Genomic DNA, 20,122 nt, shown 5'->3' with positions numbered 1-20,122 from the left:
GGTCTTGCTGTCAAAGGTGAGCTCCACTTTATTACTGGGGATAATTAATAATGATTTGTGGGGACTGGGTTCTATTTCTGTTTTTTTCATGTTTGAAGTTGTTGACAACAGCTGGGAAGGAAGTTTTTATAGGCATTGGCTATTGATAGTAATACAAACTATATTGCTGTGACTGAAAAAAAATGAAAATAATATTTTGCAATACTTTGCAAGCAATAGGAATGACTTCTCCAATGTAGTTGGTGAAACTGGTGACTTCCAACAGGTACTTGAATTGGATGGCCACCTGAATTGGATAGCCATTCCAGTAAAGTGGAGAATGACAGCATTATTACTTTATCATGACTGAAGTTGCAGTTTTCTGGATTGTTGCAGTTTTGTGGATAGGCACTAGAGGGACTATAGAATCATAGAGTTGGAAGAGACCACAAGGGCCTTCAAGTCTAACCCCTTGCAACTCCTGACATATGCTTTGTGTGCTCCTGCGTTGCAAGGGGTTGGACTTGATGGCTCTTGTGGGCTTTCAACCCTATGATTCTGCGTGGATTACCCTTCCATCTTTTCCAGGCATCCACAGGAAAACACAGGAAGCTACAGGACCGCCCACAGCATGTTGTTGAGCGAGAGCTGCTCTCCAGGGGTTCAGGCAAGGACCTGCGTCTCCCAGTGCATTGCACTTGGCTTTGGGCAGAAAGAGGGCTCCAAAGCTACTGATTTACTCCCTTCTTTTCCTTGCCCATTTCAGTTTGTTCAGCACTCAATGGTCTTAGAGGCAAAGTCCTCACCTTAACAAGGTAGCCTCAGACAACCACTGGAGGATGCTTGGAAGGCATCTGACTGCAGCCCCATTACACCCTGGCATAGGGTCTGAGCCTGTTCGGAGGTAGCTGGGGCAGGAGAGCTGCTGGCAGTCAGCATTTCATAGCAGATGACCAGGTGATAGAACCCTGTGGCGTAGTGGTAAATTACGCTCAAAGCTCTATCACCTTTGGGTCAGTAATGACCTGGTGTTTGCACAGGCGACCCTTACCTTTAAGGAAGGGGATAGTAGTGCAGGTGGCAACAGTGAGTGGGATGGGGCTTATGCTGGGCCCCACCCCTGCTGTAAACTTTTTTTTTCTCCCACTGGAAACTTCACATCCCAGTAAAGTGGAGAATGACAGTGTTATTACTTTATTGTGACCGAAGCTAAGCTTTCTCACCAAGGTGCAAAGGGACAATTTATCCCATGACTCTGAAGCTTGCTCACAGTCATTAGTGCAAGATTTCATCAAATCTTTCTGAAAATCCAAATAATGTCTACTGCCTCATTCTTGTCTGCCTATTTATTAAAACTTTTGAAGATCTCTAGAAGGTTAGTGAGACATTCCTGAGATGGGGGGGGGGTTACTTCTGAACATAGCTTAGTTGTATTGATAATTGGTTATTTGTTCAAGTTGAAATGTATGTCTCTATAATCAATTGTTTTATTAATTTATTGGCAATATGTACCTACTGATTGCGGGAGGTGATGCTCCTCAAACGGTACTCCTCTGATTTCAGCCGGCAATATGACAGTCACATCTTAACAGTTATCATAAGATCCCTCAAAGATCCATTATTTCTTCATCTCCTGGACTTTAAACCTGCCTTCCACACTCAACTGTTACAGGACAAGCCTATGATTTACCTTTCATTTTTGTTCCCATAGAAACGTGGATTGTCAATGATGCTGTTTCTTCCACCTGCAAACCCAATCTGTCTGCCTTCCCTCTAGAGTTAATTAGGTCTGTTGTTGTAACATGTGAGGACACCTCTATAGAAGCCTCTCAGCTGGTTTTACAACTGAGTTCCTCTTGGAAGTAGCCCTTGGATCCAGATATCCAGGGATAACTGGACTATTGCTAACTGTGGCACAATCCACAGTGATACTGGAGAATACCAGTGTGATGTGTTTAACGCAGTTTCCACTAACACAAGTTGTTCTATATTTATTCCTGTGTGATCTGTGAATAGCTTAGTCTCACCATCCTCCATATGGCGCGTAATTTTCTTTCCTGTCCTTGTTACATCGTGTCCCATCTGTACTTCTTGTTAGGTGACGGCAAACTCTTTCTTTAAAGATTTCGGCACATCACTCAGCTTGACTCGTTTTTATCACGGAAAATATTTGGGACAGTAAACACTTAAGATATGTAACATGTAAACACACTTAATATTTCATAGCACATTGTCAAACGAGAACAGAAATGTGAATAGAATACATATTAATATAAGAAAATAAAGTTTGGGTAAATGATTGTGTTGACTAAAAGTCCACGAGGAAATATAGTTGCACTTACAGGACAAGGGCATTAGTTCATAGTTGACTTTTTTCTGTATATTCAAAAATAAAGTGTAAGCGTTTTCAAAGTACAGATTCTTCAGACATCTCAAGAACAGTCTCCAGAACTGTAAAAATAAGAAATTAAACATTGCTTTGGGTTGACTGTTTTATTATATACACTACCATTGGTACTTTGTTCCATAATCTTTAGATAATTCATGGACAGGTTTGCTTAAAAACGTATTTTTAGAAAAAACATTTGCAAAATTAAAGCTAAAATACCTCTTACAACACACCTCTGGATAATCTGCTGACATGTTAGCAAAGAATGTAGTTAAGTCAATATATACATGTGCTTGAACAAGAGAGATACTCGTGCTAGGAGTTTTTTTTAATCTGACATACTACTGCATCCCAGTTTGGCTAAAAGAAAACAAGTGCAATAAGGTTAGCTATAAAGGTGCTGCATTTAATAATGGAATAACAATAAGAAACTCATACTTTAAATTATGACAGTTTGCAGGTTAATTCCACAAATTCAACATTTGTTTCCTCCTTCACAACAGAATTGTCTGCAGAATACCTTTGCTAGGTTGAAATGGAAGCAATTCCCTTTGCAAAACAATTAATTCAAATGTACATTGAGACATGCAAAGGAGCATAACAGAATGGTACCACAAATCTGAAAAAATAAATACAATCATCCAGCCATCCATTTAACACTGTAATGTCATAGCTGTTTTTGGCAGCAGAATTTCCAGTGTGCAGATCATGTCACCATACAATTCAGAGACAGAAACAGAGGACTTTGCAAATTCTCTATATTTTTCTCAAGGTCAATTTTTTTTAAAGTTGGGTGGCCATCTCTAACGCCGAAACCAAAGCCAACTGTTTAGTAGCCAGAAAGCTACAGTAATTGAGTACATGATCATTTCTCTTTTAGCACGTTCTTTGTTTTCTTCTTCCAGAAGCTGTAGACGGCGATTAAGTTTGATTATCTAAAATAGGGGAGAAAGAAAATGTCTTTCAGCTTGACTGCCTAGCACAAGCTTATTGCCTCAAGATCTCCCCCCCATCCAGTCTAGATGTGAATTATTGCAAAAAGGTTTGTAACCTGGGAACTAGTAATCAGACAGCCGAATCCACAGCCCCGGATAGCTGGGGCTACTGTGGCACTGCTCTGCTGCACCCAGAAAACTTTCTGACAACATGGGGAGGGAGGAAAACCCAAAATAACCTCACCACCACCAGAAACCCCTCCATTGGGCTAAATGGACTTTCAACACCCAAAGGAGTGGCTTAAGTGCAAGGCCTGGGGCTGTGCTGCTGTGCACTTCCCCGCAAACCTGGGGTGAAAGCCAATTAATGTCAGCTCCACCCTTCATGGATTGCCTCTGTCATGCCCCTGCTGCACGAAAAGGGATGGCAGTGTCAGGGAAGTGCTGATGTCGCACTCAGTGGAGGGGCAAACATGCTGGTGGGTGACAGCCCCTCTGAGATGCCCAGATCTGCATCTGGGCATCTCAGAGGGGCTGTCACCCACCAGCATGTTTGCCCCTCCACTGGGGTAAGTGTTACAGAGAGAGCAAATCTGCTGGTGCGGCCTTGCACTGCCTCCATAGGATGATTCATCCCCCCCCCCCAATTGAAACTGGGCTGTAAGTCTGCAAGTGCAACTCTTACAACAGAAGACTTCTCTCTGGCTCTAGCCTCTTGGACCAGAATCCTGGCTAATTCTTCCATTGTCTTCCATATCAAAGTAGAATTCAGCAATTACCACTTACAGGTCTGGAAAATCCACTGCTTGTGAATGAATACAGGTAATTTCACTTTCTCTTGCTGATTCTGCCCTCCAACCCTGCCTCTGGCTGCTTCTAGTTAGGGCTTGAAAACACACCACCACTGCAGCTGCAGCAATTATGTAAATGCAGGCAGCATCAACCCACCCTGTTCCTGTACTGCTCATTGCTGACCCGCATTTCCCCCATCATGTTTATGCAGAAATGCTGGCTCAGTAGTACTTTTGCTACAATCCCTCGTAGCTTGGAAAAAACAGCTTTCCTCTAGTGAACCACACAGTAATGCTGCAGAGTAGCTTAGCAGGGAAAGCAAAACAAGACAAAAAAGCTTTAAAGGTCTAAAAGCTGTGAGGGGTTTGTCATACAGCAGCAAGATGTCCCAGAGTGCTCAGATGGATACTCTACCTACAGCCACCCTACAGTTCGCTCTTCTCTTCCAGGTTAAAGGAGAAAGCCCTGGAAATGTCATGAATGCACATTTCCCTTTAATCTGGGGGTTCCTTGCTTTCCACGTAGGGAAAAATCCCTGTGTGACAACAGCCTATTTTATTCATTTTAATGCAGGGGATATGGACATGTTGTGCATGCATTACCCCCCAACCCCCAGACAGCAGTGCCCTGTGTGGGGTTTTTTTTTTACTTCATATGCTATACAAATGTACTTTAATAAATAAATAACTCTCACTTTCACAAATACTTATAAAAAGTTACAGCACTTCAATCTTTTACCGTCTATGTCATGCATTCCTTATCTAAATGCTTCAGAGGTAGAGGTTTACCTGTTCATACTGATTCATGCCTGACAGCTAGGATTAACTACTGTACTACACACTGTGTGGGAAGTGTGGGAAAAGTGCCAGCAGTTAAGAAAGTGCCAAGCTGTTGACAAGTAATACATATCCCAAAAGGCCTACCCCAATGTTGCAACAACTTCACTGGTTTCTAGTTCATTTCTGCCCCATAAATGGTCGTTTAATCCCCTAAATGATCTGGGCCTGCTTGCTCCCATACAAATCTATATGAATATTAAGATCCTAACCGGCCCTGCCTCTTTCTTCCTGAAACAGGGTAGATGGCTGCAGGACCATGGTTGCTAGTCAAATGGATGATTGGAGCTGTCTAAACAGAAAGTACTTCCATTTGCATGGGTGAGTGTTAACAAATTTACAGGAATTTCCTGCTCAAGATGTAGCTCATGGACAAGGTTACAAGCAATTGTGAGAGTGATGCAAGAGTTGTGGAGTTTGTAGTTCCTAATTTTAGTGCAAATTTAACACCTTTGCATTTCAAATCCTCATGATGTTAATAGAGAACAGAATTTACTACATGACTAGTAAGAGACATGCAGGCTGTAATAGTTTTGTAGGTACCTGTCGTCTTAATGAAGCGGCATCCACAACTGTCATATCTTCTGGTGTTCCCTCAAATGTTGTATCCACATTTGAAAGACCGTATCTATGAGATGAGAGAGATAATATGCTTCAATGGTATGCAAGGAGAGAGGGAGTTGTAGGCAAAGGGACCTAATGTTCACATACGGCATTTCATAAACACACTGTGGCATTTCAGTCCCCTGAATTCTCACTATAGCTTTTGCACTCAATGAAAAGTCAGTTACTTTTAGTGCACTCCAAGAGCCTACAATTGAAAAAGGAAACCAACAATTCCTCTGTAATCACACTGAAGCACTTTGGCACATAAAAGGAACTCTTTGGATATTGATCAAAATACATACTATTTTTGGTTTTAAAAATAATTTAAAACTTCCTTCTTTAAGATGAGTTTTAGAAGTGCTTTTCTTGCACAAATCTTACAATGTCCTTTTATGGAAAGTTATTTCAGTTTAAGCCCTTTTGATTTGTCAGGATATCCTTAATTACTCATATTTATCCCAAACTTTTAGCGCTTATAAAAGCCCTGCACACCAACAACACCTGTCAAGTGAAATGCCCGCCTCTTGGCCTATTGACCCCCAAAATTAGAGTAACCAAAGGAGTCAAACAAGGTTGCATTATGGCCCCCTTCCTGTTCAATCTGTTTTTAAATGACCTTGCCCCAACTTTGAGAACAATTGACTCACACTGTCCCTTGTTAGGGAACATGCCACTGCTAATTCTGCTTTATGCTGATGATGCGCTCTTACTAAGGTTGGTCTATCTCGCCTCCTACATAAATGCAGCAAATATTGCAATAACAACCTGCTGTCAATTAACCCTCTCAAATCTAAAATCATGGTCTTTTCAAGTACCTTCAAGATCTCTAACTGGCACCTAGATAATGACTCTATTGAACAGGTTAAGTTCTTAAATATTTGGCCATTACTTTCCATCACAAATCTAGTTGGGTCAAATAGGGAAACTGTTGCCAAGAGCTGTCAAATCACCTTCGCTGCCATTGAAAGGTTTTTCTTTACCAAGGGTGGCAGATTTATTCCGGCCGCTTTAAGGGTATTTAATGCCAAGGTGTCCCAACAACTTCTCTATGGGGTTTCCCTATGGATCGAAGCCTGGCATATATCCTTGGAGCAAATACAATCTAAATTTTTATATAAGCTTTTCGGGGTCCCCCATTGCGTACCCTACGCTGCCCTCTGCCTCAAGGCAGGACTACACCTCTTAGAAACAAAAGCATGGTGGGCCACCTTTAAATTTTGGATTCGGTTATGTTTCCTTAATAACCCTAATAGTCTCATTTATTGCACCCTCCACGAACTTCAATCTTCTACCTGGTGGGCTCATATCAAATCAAAGATTTCCTCCCTGGGTCTTTCTTGGGACCAGCTCCTTATGCTTTCTCCTAGTGAGATACGACATTGTATCAAGGTACGGCAATTCGATCAGGAACACCAATATTTAGTTAGTAAAGCAAGGAGCTTGTTCTCCCCCCTCCATTTTAACATCATGCCCAGGAAATGCAAGACAGCAGTCACATACTTAAACATCTTGTCTGACCTTAAGTTGAGGTGGCTATTTACCAGAGCGAGAACCAACACATTTCCACTAACCTTTTCCCCAGAGAGATTCACAGTACCTTCACAGCAAAAGCGAACCTGTGAATACTGTCAAACCTCTGAGGAGTCATTGGAGCACATTTTATTAGTCTGTCCAAAATTCAACGATTTTAGACCAAACCTGTTTTTAGGGGATCCCTTACTGGTCCACCCAAGCCTTTTTAATCTTAAATTGAACCATCTCCTGAATACAGAGAATCCTAAGCAACTGGACATAGTGGCCAAATTCTTGCTCACTATTACGAAATAATTTCCTGGGTTCCTCTTTCACTTTGAAGTATGCACTTTATGAAACAGGAGTACCTGTTTCATCTCGTTAAACTGTATTTGGATTACTTAGTTCTGCTATGTTTTAATGCCTAATAAAGGTCTCTGAACTTGAACTTTACTCATATTTACTCAAACCAACAAGTAGCTAAATTGTATAGGTTTCTATCAATATTTGACCAAACAAGACATTTATTATTTCACTTCCTTGTTGCTTTCTGTACATCAGTGCAAAAATGCAACTTTATCTGCCTCAGGGGGATTTTCTGACAATTTCAGAAGTTTTAATAACCTTTTATTAATTTTACAAGTTGCAGTAAATGAAAAAACTCATGCTCAAATTGATATCAGTATGCATTTTTTATGAGCTTGGACAATGAAATAAATCAGACAGTTAACCACATGGTCTCTGGAATGGTTGATTTAGTTTTCAATTTTAACAATTCTTTTGTTTTAAAACGTTCCATATAAACATGATTATATGTTAATATACTAAATTAAGAAGTGTCCGTTAAGGAGATGCTTTTATGTTCATCATGCCTTATTTCACTAACAGGGTTATACAACATCTATCGTATGTATGAACTACTTTAACTGGTAAGTGAGTCTTATGAAACAAAGACAGAAGCTAGATTTTGACAAATGTGAAAAGACTGAACACTCTTGTAGCTCACCAGAATTAAAGAGAATTCAGCAGTGCAGCCTTGGTGGGGCAGGGGAGGGGGAAATGTTTAAGAGGTGCTGGCATTTATTCTGGCACAGAGGCACTTGCACCGTTGCTGGGAGGCCGCATGGCAGTGTGATGACTGGGCACCAGGGCTGGCATTGGCACCAATGCTCCTCCAGCACAGGAGCTGGTGCCAGCACGAAAAGGAGTATTTCTGAGGGTGGGGATGGCTTTAGTTGACTTTCAAAGTCCTTTCAGCCCGGGAACACCCCCATTTTCTGTCACAGAGTTATGCTGACAAAATCAGTGAGGCAGCCCCACTGAGCTGCATAGCCCATTTTCATAGGGAAAGTGGCAGCATTGCTTCTGGCTTGTTATTGGCAGCGCAGTAAGCCTCTTTGGATGAAGTGCAGCTGCACCATCCCCAGCACAGTTAACTCCCCCCCTCCCCCGGATTGCACTGCCCGTTCTTAATTTTGGTTATTATTCACTTGTGCACAAAGGCTATATTCCAACAATTTGAAGAAATATTGTTTACTCTGTGGTCTGAATAAGCCAGTAAGTTCTTAAATTCGCATGTCCCCTTCTCTTTCCCATCATATACAGTATGTGGATCGAAGACTTCCTTACTTTGAAAAAACTAAGTCTCAACTAGGTGAATCAATAAAGTATAGTTTGTTCGCTTGTCTACAAAGCAGGATCTTAAGCCATTATTTAATCTGGTCTGCATAGTTTATCCAGTTCAACTGACCCAGTAAATTTCAATTGGTTTCAAACCATGCAGTTTTCAGCCTGTTCATAAGGAAAAGAGCTGTCTGTGCCCAGAGTCTGCCTGGTCTGTTGTTATGAACAAATGATGGTTTGTGACATCTAAGTGCACCCACAGCAGTTTAGGCTTGGTGCAATAAGTCTCAGTAAAACAATGCTGGAAGAAGCTAAGGAACTTGTTGCCAAAGATCACTAAAACCTTTCATATAAATGCATAAAAATGACTACCCCATAATTTTAATCCTTAGATTATCTCACTTGTCAGTACACCCTTATGAGAGTGCTTTGTGATATACTAATAGCCAGAGAAACTGGGGCGAAGAAAGAGAAAGCAAACTAACATCCAGTTAACGAACATGTCCTTGTCTACTTGTGAGGAAATGATTTTCACTTGTCGTGACCAGCTATTACAAAGAGTTATCCTGGCACTGTTCTTATTCTGCTCTGAACCTTGACGTGGACTTGACAATCACTTCCTTAGTGCACTCTCAAATGAGATACCTTCTAGCTATCAGATTTCTGCACTAGTCTGGAACATTCTGTTTCACTGGTTTCAGAAATGCCAAGATGCTTGGGTGGGCCATACATAGCCCTTTAGGTGCTGCCATTATAAAGGATATCTCATTTCCATCTTACACAACAGATCATAAACTTTCCAAGCATTATGATGCTAAAAATCAGATGAAATAGAAAGGTCTAGCCATCTTGCTTTCCTATTCTTGTGTGCACTCAAAAAAAGGCAGAAAATCACAAACCCACCTCCTAAGACATCTACTACGGTAGTTTTTTCAGGTAGCATATAAAAAAAGAATAATTTTTTAGCATTTAAACCTAACTACAATTCCTACACAAAAAAAAAGTGTAAAAGAGGAAAACCAAGATGATCAAGAAGTTGGAATACCTTTCCAATTAGGAAAGTCTGGGACTTCTTAGTTTAGAAAAAAGAGAGGGCTGATGGGAGATATGATACAAATTTATAACTTTATTCAAGGGGCAGAGAAAGTGGATAGAGGGAGCTTTTTCTTCTTCTTCCATAATACTAGAGCTTGGGGCAACCAGTGAAATTGATGATGGGCAATAGGTACAGGAAAGACAAAAGGAAAACACTTCTTTCCTCAACAGGTGTCAGAAGTGATGGCCATGAACACAGACTACTTTAAAAGGGGGTTAGAGACAGATTCACGGAGGAGAGGTCCACCAATGGCTACTAGAGCATGATGAGTGAAAGAAATCACCACATGCAGGGGCAGTGAACTTCTGAAACCCAGTGCTACAAGACAACATCAAGAAAGACCTTGGCCTCTGTCCCTTTTTTGATGACCCTCCAAGGCAACTGGCTAATTGCTGTTTGGCTGTTCTTATGAAGGAACCAGAGATAAAAGGAGGAATGAGTTACGTACCACATTCCATAGGCAGTATTTGAAAAAGTACTATCTTCAGCAGGTTTCAAATATAAGACAGGGTTGCACTTACCTGTAACTGATGTTCATTAAGGTCTTCTGTGTAGGTATATATTGAGACTGCTTAGATGCAGGTCAGCCTCTGATGAAGTTCTACAGCTTCAACACTAGAGGGCACTACTGCAGCCATTGGTCTCATGCAGCCATTGGTCTCAAGCAGCTACTTGACCAATGGCCTGATGCCCTCTTCCCTCAGTTCTGCCTGAGCCGCCACAAGTACCTTACTATAGTACTCACAGGAGGGAGGATGTTTGTGCCTGCACAGAAGACCTTGATGGACATCTGTTACAGGTAAGTGCAACCCTGCCTTCATCATTAGTCTTCTGTGCATTCCTACATTGGGATTCTAGCATGCTTCATCTGACCAGGCAGTTCAGGCCGAGTTCAGGAAAACACAAGGTAGTTCAGGCCGAGTTCAGGAGTCTAGAACAGCTTTCCCCACCACTGTGTTTTCTGTCTTCCAGATCAATCGCATAATGCCGAATAAATGCATCAGCGGACAACCATGTGGCTGCTCGACAGACCTCCTGCAGAGGGACCCCCTTCTGAAATGCAGCCAAAGATGCCTGAGTTCTTGTAGAGTGAACACGAACAACTAAAGGACATGGTACCTTTGCCATTTTATTACATGGTTTTATAGTGAAGACTATTCACCTGGACAAAGTCTGCAATGAAGCCCTTCTTCTATGTCCCAAGTAAGCTATAAATAAAGTTTTATTCTTCCTAAATGGCTGAGTTTTCTTTAAATAAAAGAGCAATGCCATTCTAACATCCAGGCTATGCAAACTCCTTTCTGTCTCTGATATGGGAAAAACACTGGTAAGCATCAACTTCTGAGTCATATGAAACCCAGAGACCATCTTTGGCACTCTAATGAAGATCTTAAAATTTTCAAAGACAAACAGTCCAACAAAGTAATTGTCAAAGCCTCCAACAGTTTGTGCTTTTAATATGTTAATACCAGTGATCAGGACCACTGCAGCACAACCACTGGTACTGGAGGGTATATTTTTCACAGCCATGTCAAAAATATTTCATCAAATCATGAGAAAAAACTAACTTCCCTTGAAATCCAGTGTGACATGATGAAATTGCCATCAGATGAATCTTTACTGATTAAACTGACAGTCCTTGTTTCCTTGGAGACAGTAAATTTTCCTTATATTTAATAAAGTCAGTTGTGACATATCAACATTCTTTAACTGCTACCACTCTTTAAAACATGTCCACTTATGGGAATACAGCTGCCTGTTTGAATGCTTCCTAGACTGTACCAATATACCCCTCAACTCCTCAATCCGTTCTCCCCTCCCCACCAGAAAGATCCTCCATGCCATCAAATGCAAATGGTGAAAATTGTAGCAACCTTCAGATTCAGCCTCTGAACCAACTGTGCCAGTTAGACACTAAACTCTTCAACAGGTTTTGATGCACCAGTGCCGCTGCCTTGTCAGCTCTCTGTAAAACTGGTGGTCCTGGATCAGGCACTGGTTCCTGTGGAACCGACTGCCCCTATTTTGGCACTTTTTCAAGTCACACCTCTTCTTCCTCTCCAGACAAACAAATCACTGGTGACACAAATCTAACCAAGGGCATCAGCACAGGCAAAGTCCCCTTTATCAGCTCCTCAAGCTCTATCCATGGACCCTTCTCAACCATCCTATGCTTAGTCTTGTCTTTTGCCTTCTTAGCTGGCGATTCTGAGCTACTTTATGGAACTGACGGAGACCTGTAACATCTCTTGGATCCCTCTGGATCAGAACAGAACCTCAACTGCACTGACTTTACTGACACTTCAAATGGTGCTTTACCCATTGGAACCAACTTCTTTGGACCTTCCTGTGCCAATAACTTCTTCTCATACAATGTGGCCTCCAATTTCAAGACCCTATCTGGCCAGGCCTTCTGTGTGAGCTGCTGACAAACTGTACATGCTGTCACATCATGCTCTTCACAAACGCAATATAAATACAAGGTATGTTCAACTGTACAAGTCCATTTCAGTCTGCATTGCAGTCACTTCTCTGCTGAGCCATTTCCACTGTTCTGTCCACAACAGGAGTGAAGAGAAAGACAAACAATAACAAAATGAAACTCGGAAGAACTTTCCTGACCACGGCAAAAAAGGAACTGAGGGGAGATGGCATCCGACCGTTGGTCAAGTAGCCATCTGAGGGAACGCCCACGAGACCAATGGCTGCAATAGTGCCCTCTAGTATTGAAGCTATAGAACTTCACCAGAGGCTGGCCTGCATCTGAGCAGTCCCAATATGGGGATGCACAATATGGAGGGACCAATGATGAAAACTTTGTTTTACATATTTGTCTACTTATCAAGCTTAGGTACTCTGCAAACTTAATATGTAACCTACTATCAAACTAACAGCATATGAATGTTTTAGTCATTGTGAAAGAAAACCTTTCACCTGAAATGCTCTTTAACGCTAACATCAATGAGAAGCTGAACAATTGCTTCTGCCACATAAGTCTTTTCTTTCTGCTGTTAAGTCACATCTAACTTATGGTGCTCCCTATTAGGATTTCCAAGGCAGGAGACATTTGGAAATGGTTTGCCATTGCTTGCCTCTGATTGTAACCCTGGTATTCCTTGAAGGTCTCCCATTCAAGCATTAGTCTGGGTTGACCTGACTTAGCTTCTGAGATATGACTGGATTAGGAGATGTCAGTGAAAGGATTATAAAACTCTAGGTGGGCAGGACAGTAAATAGATGGATATTCAGAAAAAGAAACCATGTACCTGTTTTTCAGATTGCTGCAGATTGAAAGTAACTTTATGCTTTTTAACAAATGTTATCCTACTTTTCTCCGATAAAGGACTCAAAGCAGTTTTTCACATTGATCCCCCACTCCTCCACTTAATCCCCACAACAACCTTGTGAGACTGACAAATTGTGACAGGCCCAATGTCCCCCTGTGAACTTCCAAGACAGAACATGGGAATTGAACCCAGTCATACTCAAGCGTAGTTCAACACTTTAAACACTCTGTCACATCAGCACTGCTGGACTTAGGAGTACAGCCAGGAAGTGATCATTGTCAGGTTCAGTGAATGATGAATATGGGATATTGTGACTAACTAAATGCAAGTTTACCTGGTGTTGTCATGAAGATTAGAGGAGGTGACAGCAGATGACCCACCACGTAACACTGGCCTAGGACAAGTTTTTGTAGACAAAAGACACAGGGAAGACAGAAGCAGGAGAGAGATAAAGAAATAGAAGACAAAGCCCAAAGTCAAAGACTGTTAGAGTGTCTCTATTATGAAATATGACACAGCATAATCTCTTGAAATATGTCAGTCAAAAATACTAATATTGTTACTAAAGTAAGGGGATCTTAATAATCTGCATATTTTACCCAATGTTAATTTTGAAGAAGATATCCAGGAATTGAGACTGGCACAAAGATGTCTTACATTGTACAGATTGTCTTCCAAGTTATAAGACTTCCATTTTTTAAACGGAGAAAAGAGAATTTTACACAGTTCAGCACCCAAGATTAAAATTATGGCTTTGGCAACAGAGGTCTCTGTCTTATCGCATTCACCACAGCATAAATAGTGGGAATAGAATTGGTACAATCTACTTGGCAGATCTAAGAGGATTCATACTTTGATAAATCATAATAAGCACACTGCAGATTTTTATTCTATAGGTGCTTTATAAGGAATGATTACTTTCCTGGCAATTACCCTACAATGATCCCCCTTCTCAAAATTTTAAAAAAGTGTTACTGCTACATTAGGTAACACTGTTGACTGTTTGGCAAGGGGTCCAAGTATCAAGCAAGATGAGACTATAGAGTTAAAAATTAATATCATTGCAATGGCCCATTCTCTAATTTTTCCACATTCCTTCTATTTCATTGTGCCAGTTTAACAGCAACTGAACATAATTTTGTTTTGGTGCTCAGCTAGTTTGCTTCATTATTTAAAACACAAGGCAATATGTAGAGCATGATCAGTCAACATCAGTTTGAGTTCTCTGCCAGTGCTATTCTAGATGTTCCCCAGCTCAGTGGTAAACCAGGGGGATGGGTTTCATCTCAAGGGTGGGAGAGGTCATCAAAGAACAATTTTGTCAACAGCTTCAAGGAAGTTCAAATTCCATGTTACTATTGCAATCTTAATAGAGCATATGTTTGGAATCATAAATTCCCCTAGAGCATTCTGGAATCCATGGACAGACCATTTTAACTAGGCCCTGTCTTCTGCAGGGTGTTGGAGCCACACTGACCTTAGTTCTGGGTAGGTAGGGGTCAGACTATGGTTCAGGGTGAATCTCCAGCCCTGAAATCAAACCTGTGGTCAAAGATTTAATGTACATGATTAGGTTCAAGGCATAGCCTCTTTCATGTGTTGGGCCAGTCATGATCTGGGAGAGACCTAAGGCAGACAAAGAAGCTATAAAATCCCAGGCTGGTTCCAGTGAGATATCCTTAGCATGAATGTTGAAGTCCCCCAAAACAATGGGCCTGGGTGTCTCCAGAACTACATCCAAGACCAACTTGGCCAATTCAGACAAGGTGCCTACTAGAGAATTAGGCAGTTATTAAACAAGTGGAAAACCTACACTTCTCAGCCTTTTCAATAGAATAATAATTATCTCAGGGAATGTCCAAAGTTGTAGTTCCACAATCAAATTAAATTTTCAAAAACTACAACCCAATTTAAACAAAATCTCTCTGAACCAGACTTCCTCTAGCATACTTTCAGAAAGTTACAGCATTATTAAATTAATATAATCTGGGAGTCTGTCAAGATGGCAAGTATTGTCAAGAACTACTTATGTCTGAATGGTGTGTGTATTATTTAACCATCTGTTAAATAATACACACAAGTGTATGCAGAAGATATAAAACACATGCAGAAGATTTAAAATTCTATTAGAGAGGAAAATCCCATTCACAGTTAACCTGAACTTGGCTTGAACTGGCACTCAAAAGTCACAAAATCAACATTCTTTTGAAACTGAATCTTTATTCCAGCCAAAATTAGATGCCAAAACCTCCCCCCACCCCCAACTTGGGAACGCAAGCTTTTCTCAGAGCTAATTAGTATTAAAACTACTTACAATGGAAATACATATTATAAGGAACATGCCATGTTCATCGGCAGCCTGGTATCAAATTTACTTCTTGTCCCTTAGTACCAGGTAGTACAACTGAACCTGTGTCCCAGCTCATTAGACTGAGAGTTTTCCTGCCACTGCAAGAAACAGTCAAATGTGGTGTTTGGGACAGAGAATGACACAACATAATGGCATTAGGACATGCTACATAAGGGGAAGAATAGAAATTCAAATGAGACCCCCCCCCCTGTTCACGGTCAGGCTTATGCACCTTATAATGTATTGATCCACTCTGATGTGTTTTAAAGAGAGACAGATGGCCTTGTACTAACATTTCAAGATACAAGAATGTCCAGACTTAATTAAGATGGGTCTAGACAGGCATGCACATCACTAGTGGAATACACTATCTAGGCACTGCAATGCTCTGCTAACAGAATAAAACTTTCCCTCATCCTGGTGCAACCAACTAAGCTCCCTGAAATATTGCTCTTAGGAAACAGGGAATCTGCAGGAGAGAATGGGGAGTAAAACAGGGATCTGCAGCGTGTATGATGGTGGGGGGCTCACACTGATCTGCCCCATTCTTCCGGGGTAAATGTGTTTTCATATTTATATCACACTGAGACATCATGCACATATTTTTCATGTAATCTGACATCACCTCGAACACAAGACCATTTTAAACAGAAAGATTTAAGCCACACATCTCCATGTCATTAAGTCAAAAGCCATCAAGTAAGAAGTTACATAATAAGGATGCCCATATGCTTCCTGTATGAATTGGCTCCTATTAAGATTATTTTCAAATAATCTGAAATGTTAAAATTTGAAAATCTGGATTTCTGTGCTGTTTGTGAAGCAGACAATCAGCTCCAGTTTTAAGAAGGCATAAAGAGAGGACAGTATGCATTTACCAGCTTAACTTCTGTCTCTAATAGTGAAGTAGGTGGGAAGTAGGCTTCCCCAGCATCTCCTGACCTTCACAAATGAGGAACATACTTTTTAAAAGGAGAGAGAGGTTTAGCACAAGCGTAGATGGAACATGGCAGCAGATGGCAGGTTCGTTCGTACACAACTCTGCCTTATTATATCACATTATGGACCAAGTACTAAAGATTGCAGCTGGTCTTCTGGCTCTTTTCCAGCTCTGTACGGAAATGATGGGAATTGAACTTGAAACCCTCCTGTGTGCAAAGCATGGGACCGATCACTGGAGCTGTGACTTGCCATGATCTATTTGTTGACTAGAAAACATTACTCCTTTTTCATAAGACTAAACAAATGCTTCATCCTAGTCGGTACCTCACCCCTAACTACAAGCATAAACATCCATGCAGCAGCATTAGACCTTTACATATGTTTCTGCCAGTTAATCAAAGTTCTAGTTAATGCTATTCATTTATTTAAACGTTTAAGCCCCTTTTCAACTCAAGACTCATTCCACTGAAACTGTTTATGCAAAATATACCACACATATCAACACTGCACAGTGAACCAACATCTGCCGCTCAGGTGCCACTAAATGCCCTTGCAAACTTAAGAACATAAGAACATAAGAACTAGCCTGCTGGATCAGACCAGAGTCCATCTAGTCCAGCACTCTGCTACTTGTAGTGGCCCACCAGGTGCCTTTGGGAGCTCACATGCAGGATGTGAAAGCAATGGCCTTCTGCTGCTGCTGCTGCTCCTGAGCACCTGGTCTGCTAAGGCATTTGAAATCTGAGATCAAGGAGGATCAAGATTGGTAGCCATAGATTGACTTCTCCTCCATAAATCTGTCCAAGCCCTTTTTAAAGCTATCCCGAGGATTGAGGTGTAGCACATCACCACCTCCTGTGGCAGCATATTCCAAACACCAATGCACCATCGTTCTAGGCGTGAAGAAGTGTTTCCTTTATTAGATCTTAAGGCGTTCTTCCCCCCAGCATTTTCTAAATGTATGCCTTCCCTGGTTTCCTAGTATTGTGAACCAGAGAGAAAAATGTCTCCTCTGTCAACATTTTCTACCCCATGCATAATTCTTATAGACTTCAATCGCATATCACCCCTCAGAGCGTCTCCTCTCCAAACTAGAGTCCCAAAGCGGCGCTTGCAGCCTCTCCTCATAAGAGGAAGGTGCTCCTAATCCTTCAATCATCCTTGTTTGCCACTTCTCTCTTTTCTATCCTCACTTCAATATCCTTTTTTTGAGATGTGGTGACCAGAACTGAACACAAGTACTCCAAGTGTGGCCAATCGCACTAATGCTTGTTATTTATGAGGGCATGACAATCCCTTGTAGTTTTATTATCCAACTCCTTTCCATAATTATCCCCAGCATGAGAGTTTGCCTTTTTCACAGCTGCCATGCATTGAGTTGACATTCCCATGGAACTATCAAATAAAATGCTCAAATCCCTTACCTCCCTGGTCTGCTTGACTGATAGCACTGGACCCCTTGTGAAAGCGTGTATGTGAAGTTTGGATTTTTTGCCCCTATGTGTATCATCTTTTGCATTTTGCTACATTCGAACTCAGGCATTTGCCATTTCTTAGCCCACTCACCTAATTTATCAAGGAGTCCGGCTTGGAAGCTCTTACCACAATCCTTTCGCGGTTCCTTCACCACCCTACATAATTTGGTATCATGCTGCAAGCTTGGCCACCACGCTACCCACCCCTACTTCCAGGTAATTTATGGAATAGGTTAAAGAGCACTGGTCCCAAAATAGCGGATCCTTGGGGGACACCACTCCCCTACATCTCTACCATTATGAGAACTTCCCATTTTATACCCACCCTTTGTTTCCTGTTCCTCAACCAGTTTTTTAATCCATACGGGAGGGACTTCCTCCTCTTATTCCCTTTCATTGCTGAGTTTTCTCAATGAGTCTCCTGGTGAGGAACTCTTTGTTAAAAGTGCTGCTTTTGGAAATCCAAGTAGAACAATGTCCACTGGTTCCCCCTTATCCACATGCCTACTTTTCTACACCCTCAAAGAACTCTATGTAGTTTGTAAGACAGGACTTTGCACTCTGCCAAAGTTTTTCCTGCTTTGAGCTCCTTCCTCAGCAGGTCTTGCTTTTCTATATGTTTTAATAATTTTATCTTTAATGATAGATTCTCTACTAATTTGACAACAGGAACAATGTCAAACCCCATTGACTGGCCTTTGTAATTTCCGGGTCCCCCCCCTAGACCCTTTCTTAAAAATTGGTGTGATGACATTGGCCCATCTTCCAGTCTTCAGGGGATGGAGGCAGATTTCAGGGATAAGTTGCATATTAAAAGGTGAGAAGATCAGCAGCAATTTCATGCTTGAGCTCTTTAAGAACGCTTCTTGGATGAATTGCAATCTGGAGCCAGGGAAGATTTGGTAGCATTTAGTTTTTATCAATGGCTGCCAGAACTCTCTGCTTCCTTGTCTACCACTATCTTAAGCTAGTTCCTCGGATTCACCTCCTAAGAAGCTTGGTTCAGGTGTGCAGGGAATTTTCCTCACCTCCCTCTTGGGTGAAGACAGATGCAAAGAATTCATTCAGCTTCTCTGCAATCTCCCTGTCATCTTTTAGCACACCTTTTGTTCCTTCGTCATCTAATGGGCCTACTGCTTCCCTAGCTGGCTTCCTGCTTTTGATGTACTTGAAGAACTGTTTGTTGCTGGTCTTGATGTTCGCAGCCATGCGTTCCTCATAATCCTTTTTTGCCTCCCTTACAGCTAACTTGCTTCTCTTTTGCCACCATTTGTGTTCTTCCTGGTATTCTTCATCTGTTAAGTTGGACTTCTATTTTCTTGCAGTACTTTCTCTAAAATCTCCAGAGAGGATGTGTCTCTTAGTTCCTCAAGAAACAAATTTTATAAAAGTGGGGCTAACAACTTAAAAGTAATGGGCTCTAGCCAAAGCCAAGCAAGGAACCTTGGATGGAGGGGATAACCAGGAAGTGATGTCCAGCAGAGTATAGTTGGCATACACGAAGAGAGATTTTTAAAGCTTTGCAAGACTTTCCAAAGGAATCGGGGCACAAAAGTGCAATAATTACTAGTCTATTCATTCTCTTCTATCTCTAATTTTTCAGCCTCTTGAAAATAATGTTTATATTTTCTCCCTCATCTACCCACCCCATCTCTTCTTGCAAATGTTGTGGTTAGCGATTTCTGATGTTAGAGAATGAAGCCGTCCTAAAACTATCCTTAATTTCTTTTGTGTTAAAACACAGAATTGTTAAAAGTGAAAGTTAAACTGATTCATTTTCATTGTCCAAGTTAAATGAAATAAAAAGGGGTACTGGGGCAATATGAACAGCATTAATTTAACGCTGTATCAGTAAGTAGTCACTATTCCCAAGCATGTTTATCAATGTTCTAAAGATACTTGTAGGGTGATACAAGCAATCATTGTTACAGACATCTTTCAGATGTGTCAGGTGTGCCACTTCAGGTAGTTTGCCCTATATCAGGAAGGTCCAAAAAAGTCTGATTTCCCCATGGGGAATATTCCAGAGGAGAGGAAGAATATGTAAACAGAGAAGAGTTAGTTCATCATTGTATTAACAATTATAAATTCTCAACATTTTTTTGCCAGTACAGCATGCATCCAAACTAAACAGTAGGTGCATAGCCAATAAAAACAACAAAAACATGTATTAGAAAATATTCTGAATGGAGGAAAGTCAAAAGAAGTAAAAGCAGAAATTCTAGGGAACGGAACAAAGCTAAAACTCAGTGCAAGAATTCATATCTTGAAAAGTGAGAGTATGCTACTGAAGCCAATAA

At 41.1% G+C, this 20,122-nt stretch overlaps 1 protein-coding gene and 1 long non-coding RNA gene across 6 annotated transcripts in view; one reads left to right on the top strand and one right to left on the bottom strand.

Annotated features, from left to right (window-relative positions):
• Positions 1-2,457: 2,457 nt before the first annotated feature.
• The window catches only part of MFF (mitochondrial fission factor), a 35,877-nt gene continuing 18,212 nt past the window's right edge, over positions 2,458-20,122 (bottom strand). For 3 of the 5 annotated variants that reach the window (XM_048505765.1, XM_048505768.1, XM_048505766.1), the window contains 3 exons: positions 13,390-13,449; positions 5,475-5,559; positions 2,458-3,303 (listed from right to left, as the gene is read on the bottom strand). In XM_048505765.1, coding sequence (XP_048361722.1) covers positions 3,172-3,303; positions 5,475-5,559; positions 13,390-13,449 — 277 coding nt within the window. In that variant the 3' untranslated portion in view covers positions 2,458-3,171. The remainder of the gene's footprint in view (positions 3,304-5,474; positions 5,560-13,389; positions 13,450-20,122) is intronic. The other 2 variants (XM_048505767.1, XM_048505769.1) reach the window with 1 other exon arrangement.
• Positions 4,344-11,004, top strand: LOC125437787. The gene is made up of 3 exons (XR_007245266.1): positions 4,344-5,252; positions 7,938-7,978; positions 10,741-11,004. It is a non-coding gene; the product is annotated as an uncharacterized LOC125437787 (long non-coding RNA).

The sequence above is a fragment of the Sphaerodactylus townsendi genome, linkage group LG08, assembly GCF_021028975.2.
Source record: "Sphaerodactylus townsendi isolate TG3544 linkage group LG08, MPM_Stown_v2.3, whole genome shotgun sequence".
Lineage (NCBI taxonomy): Eukaryota > Metazoa > Chordata > Lepidosauria > Squamata > Sphaerodactylidae > Sphaerodactylus > Sphaerodactylus townsendi.
Note: the sequence above shows the minus strand (reverse complement) of the source record. Positions and strands in the feature narration are given on the sequence as shown.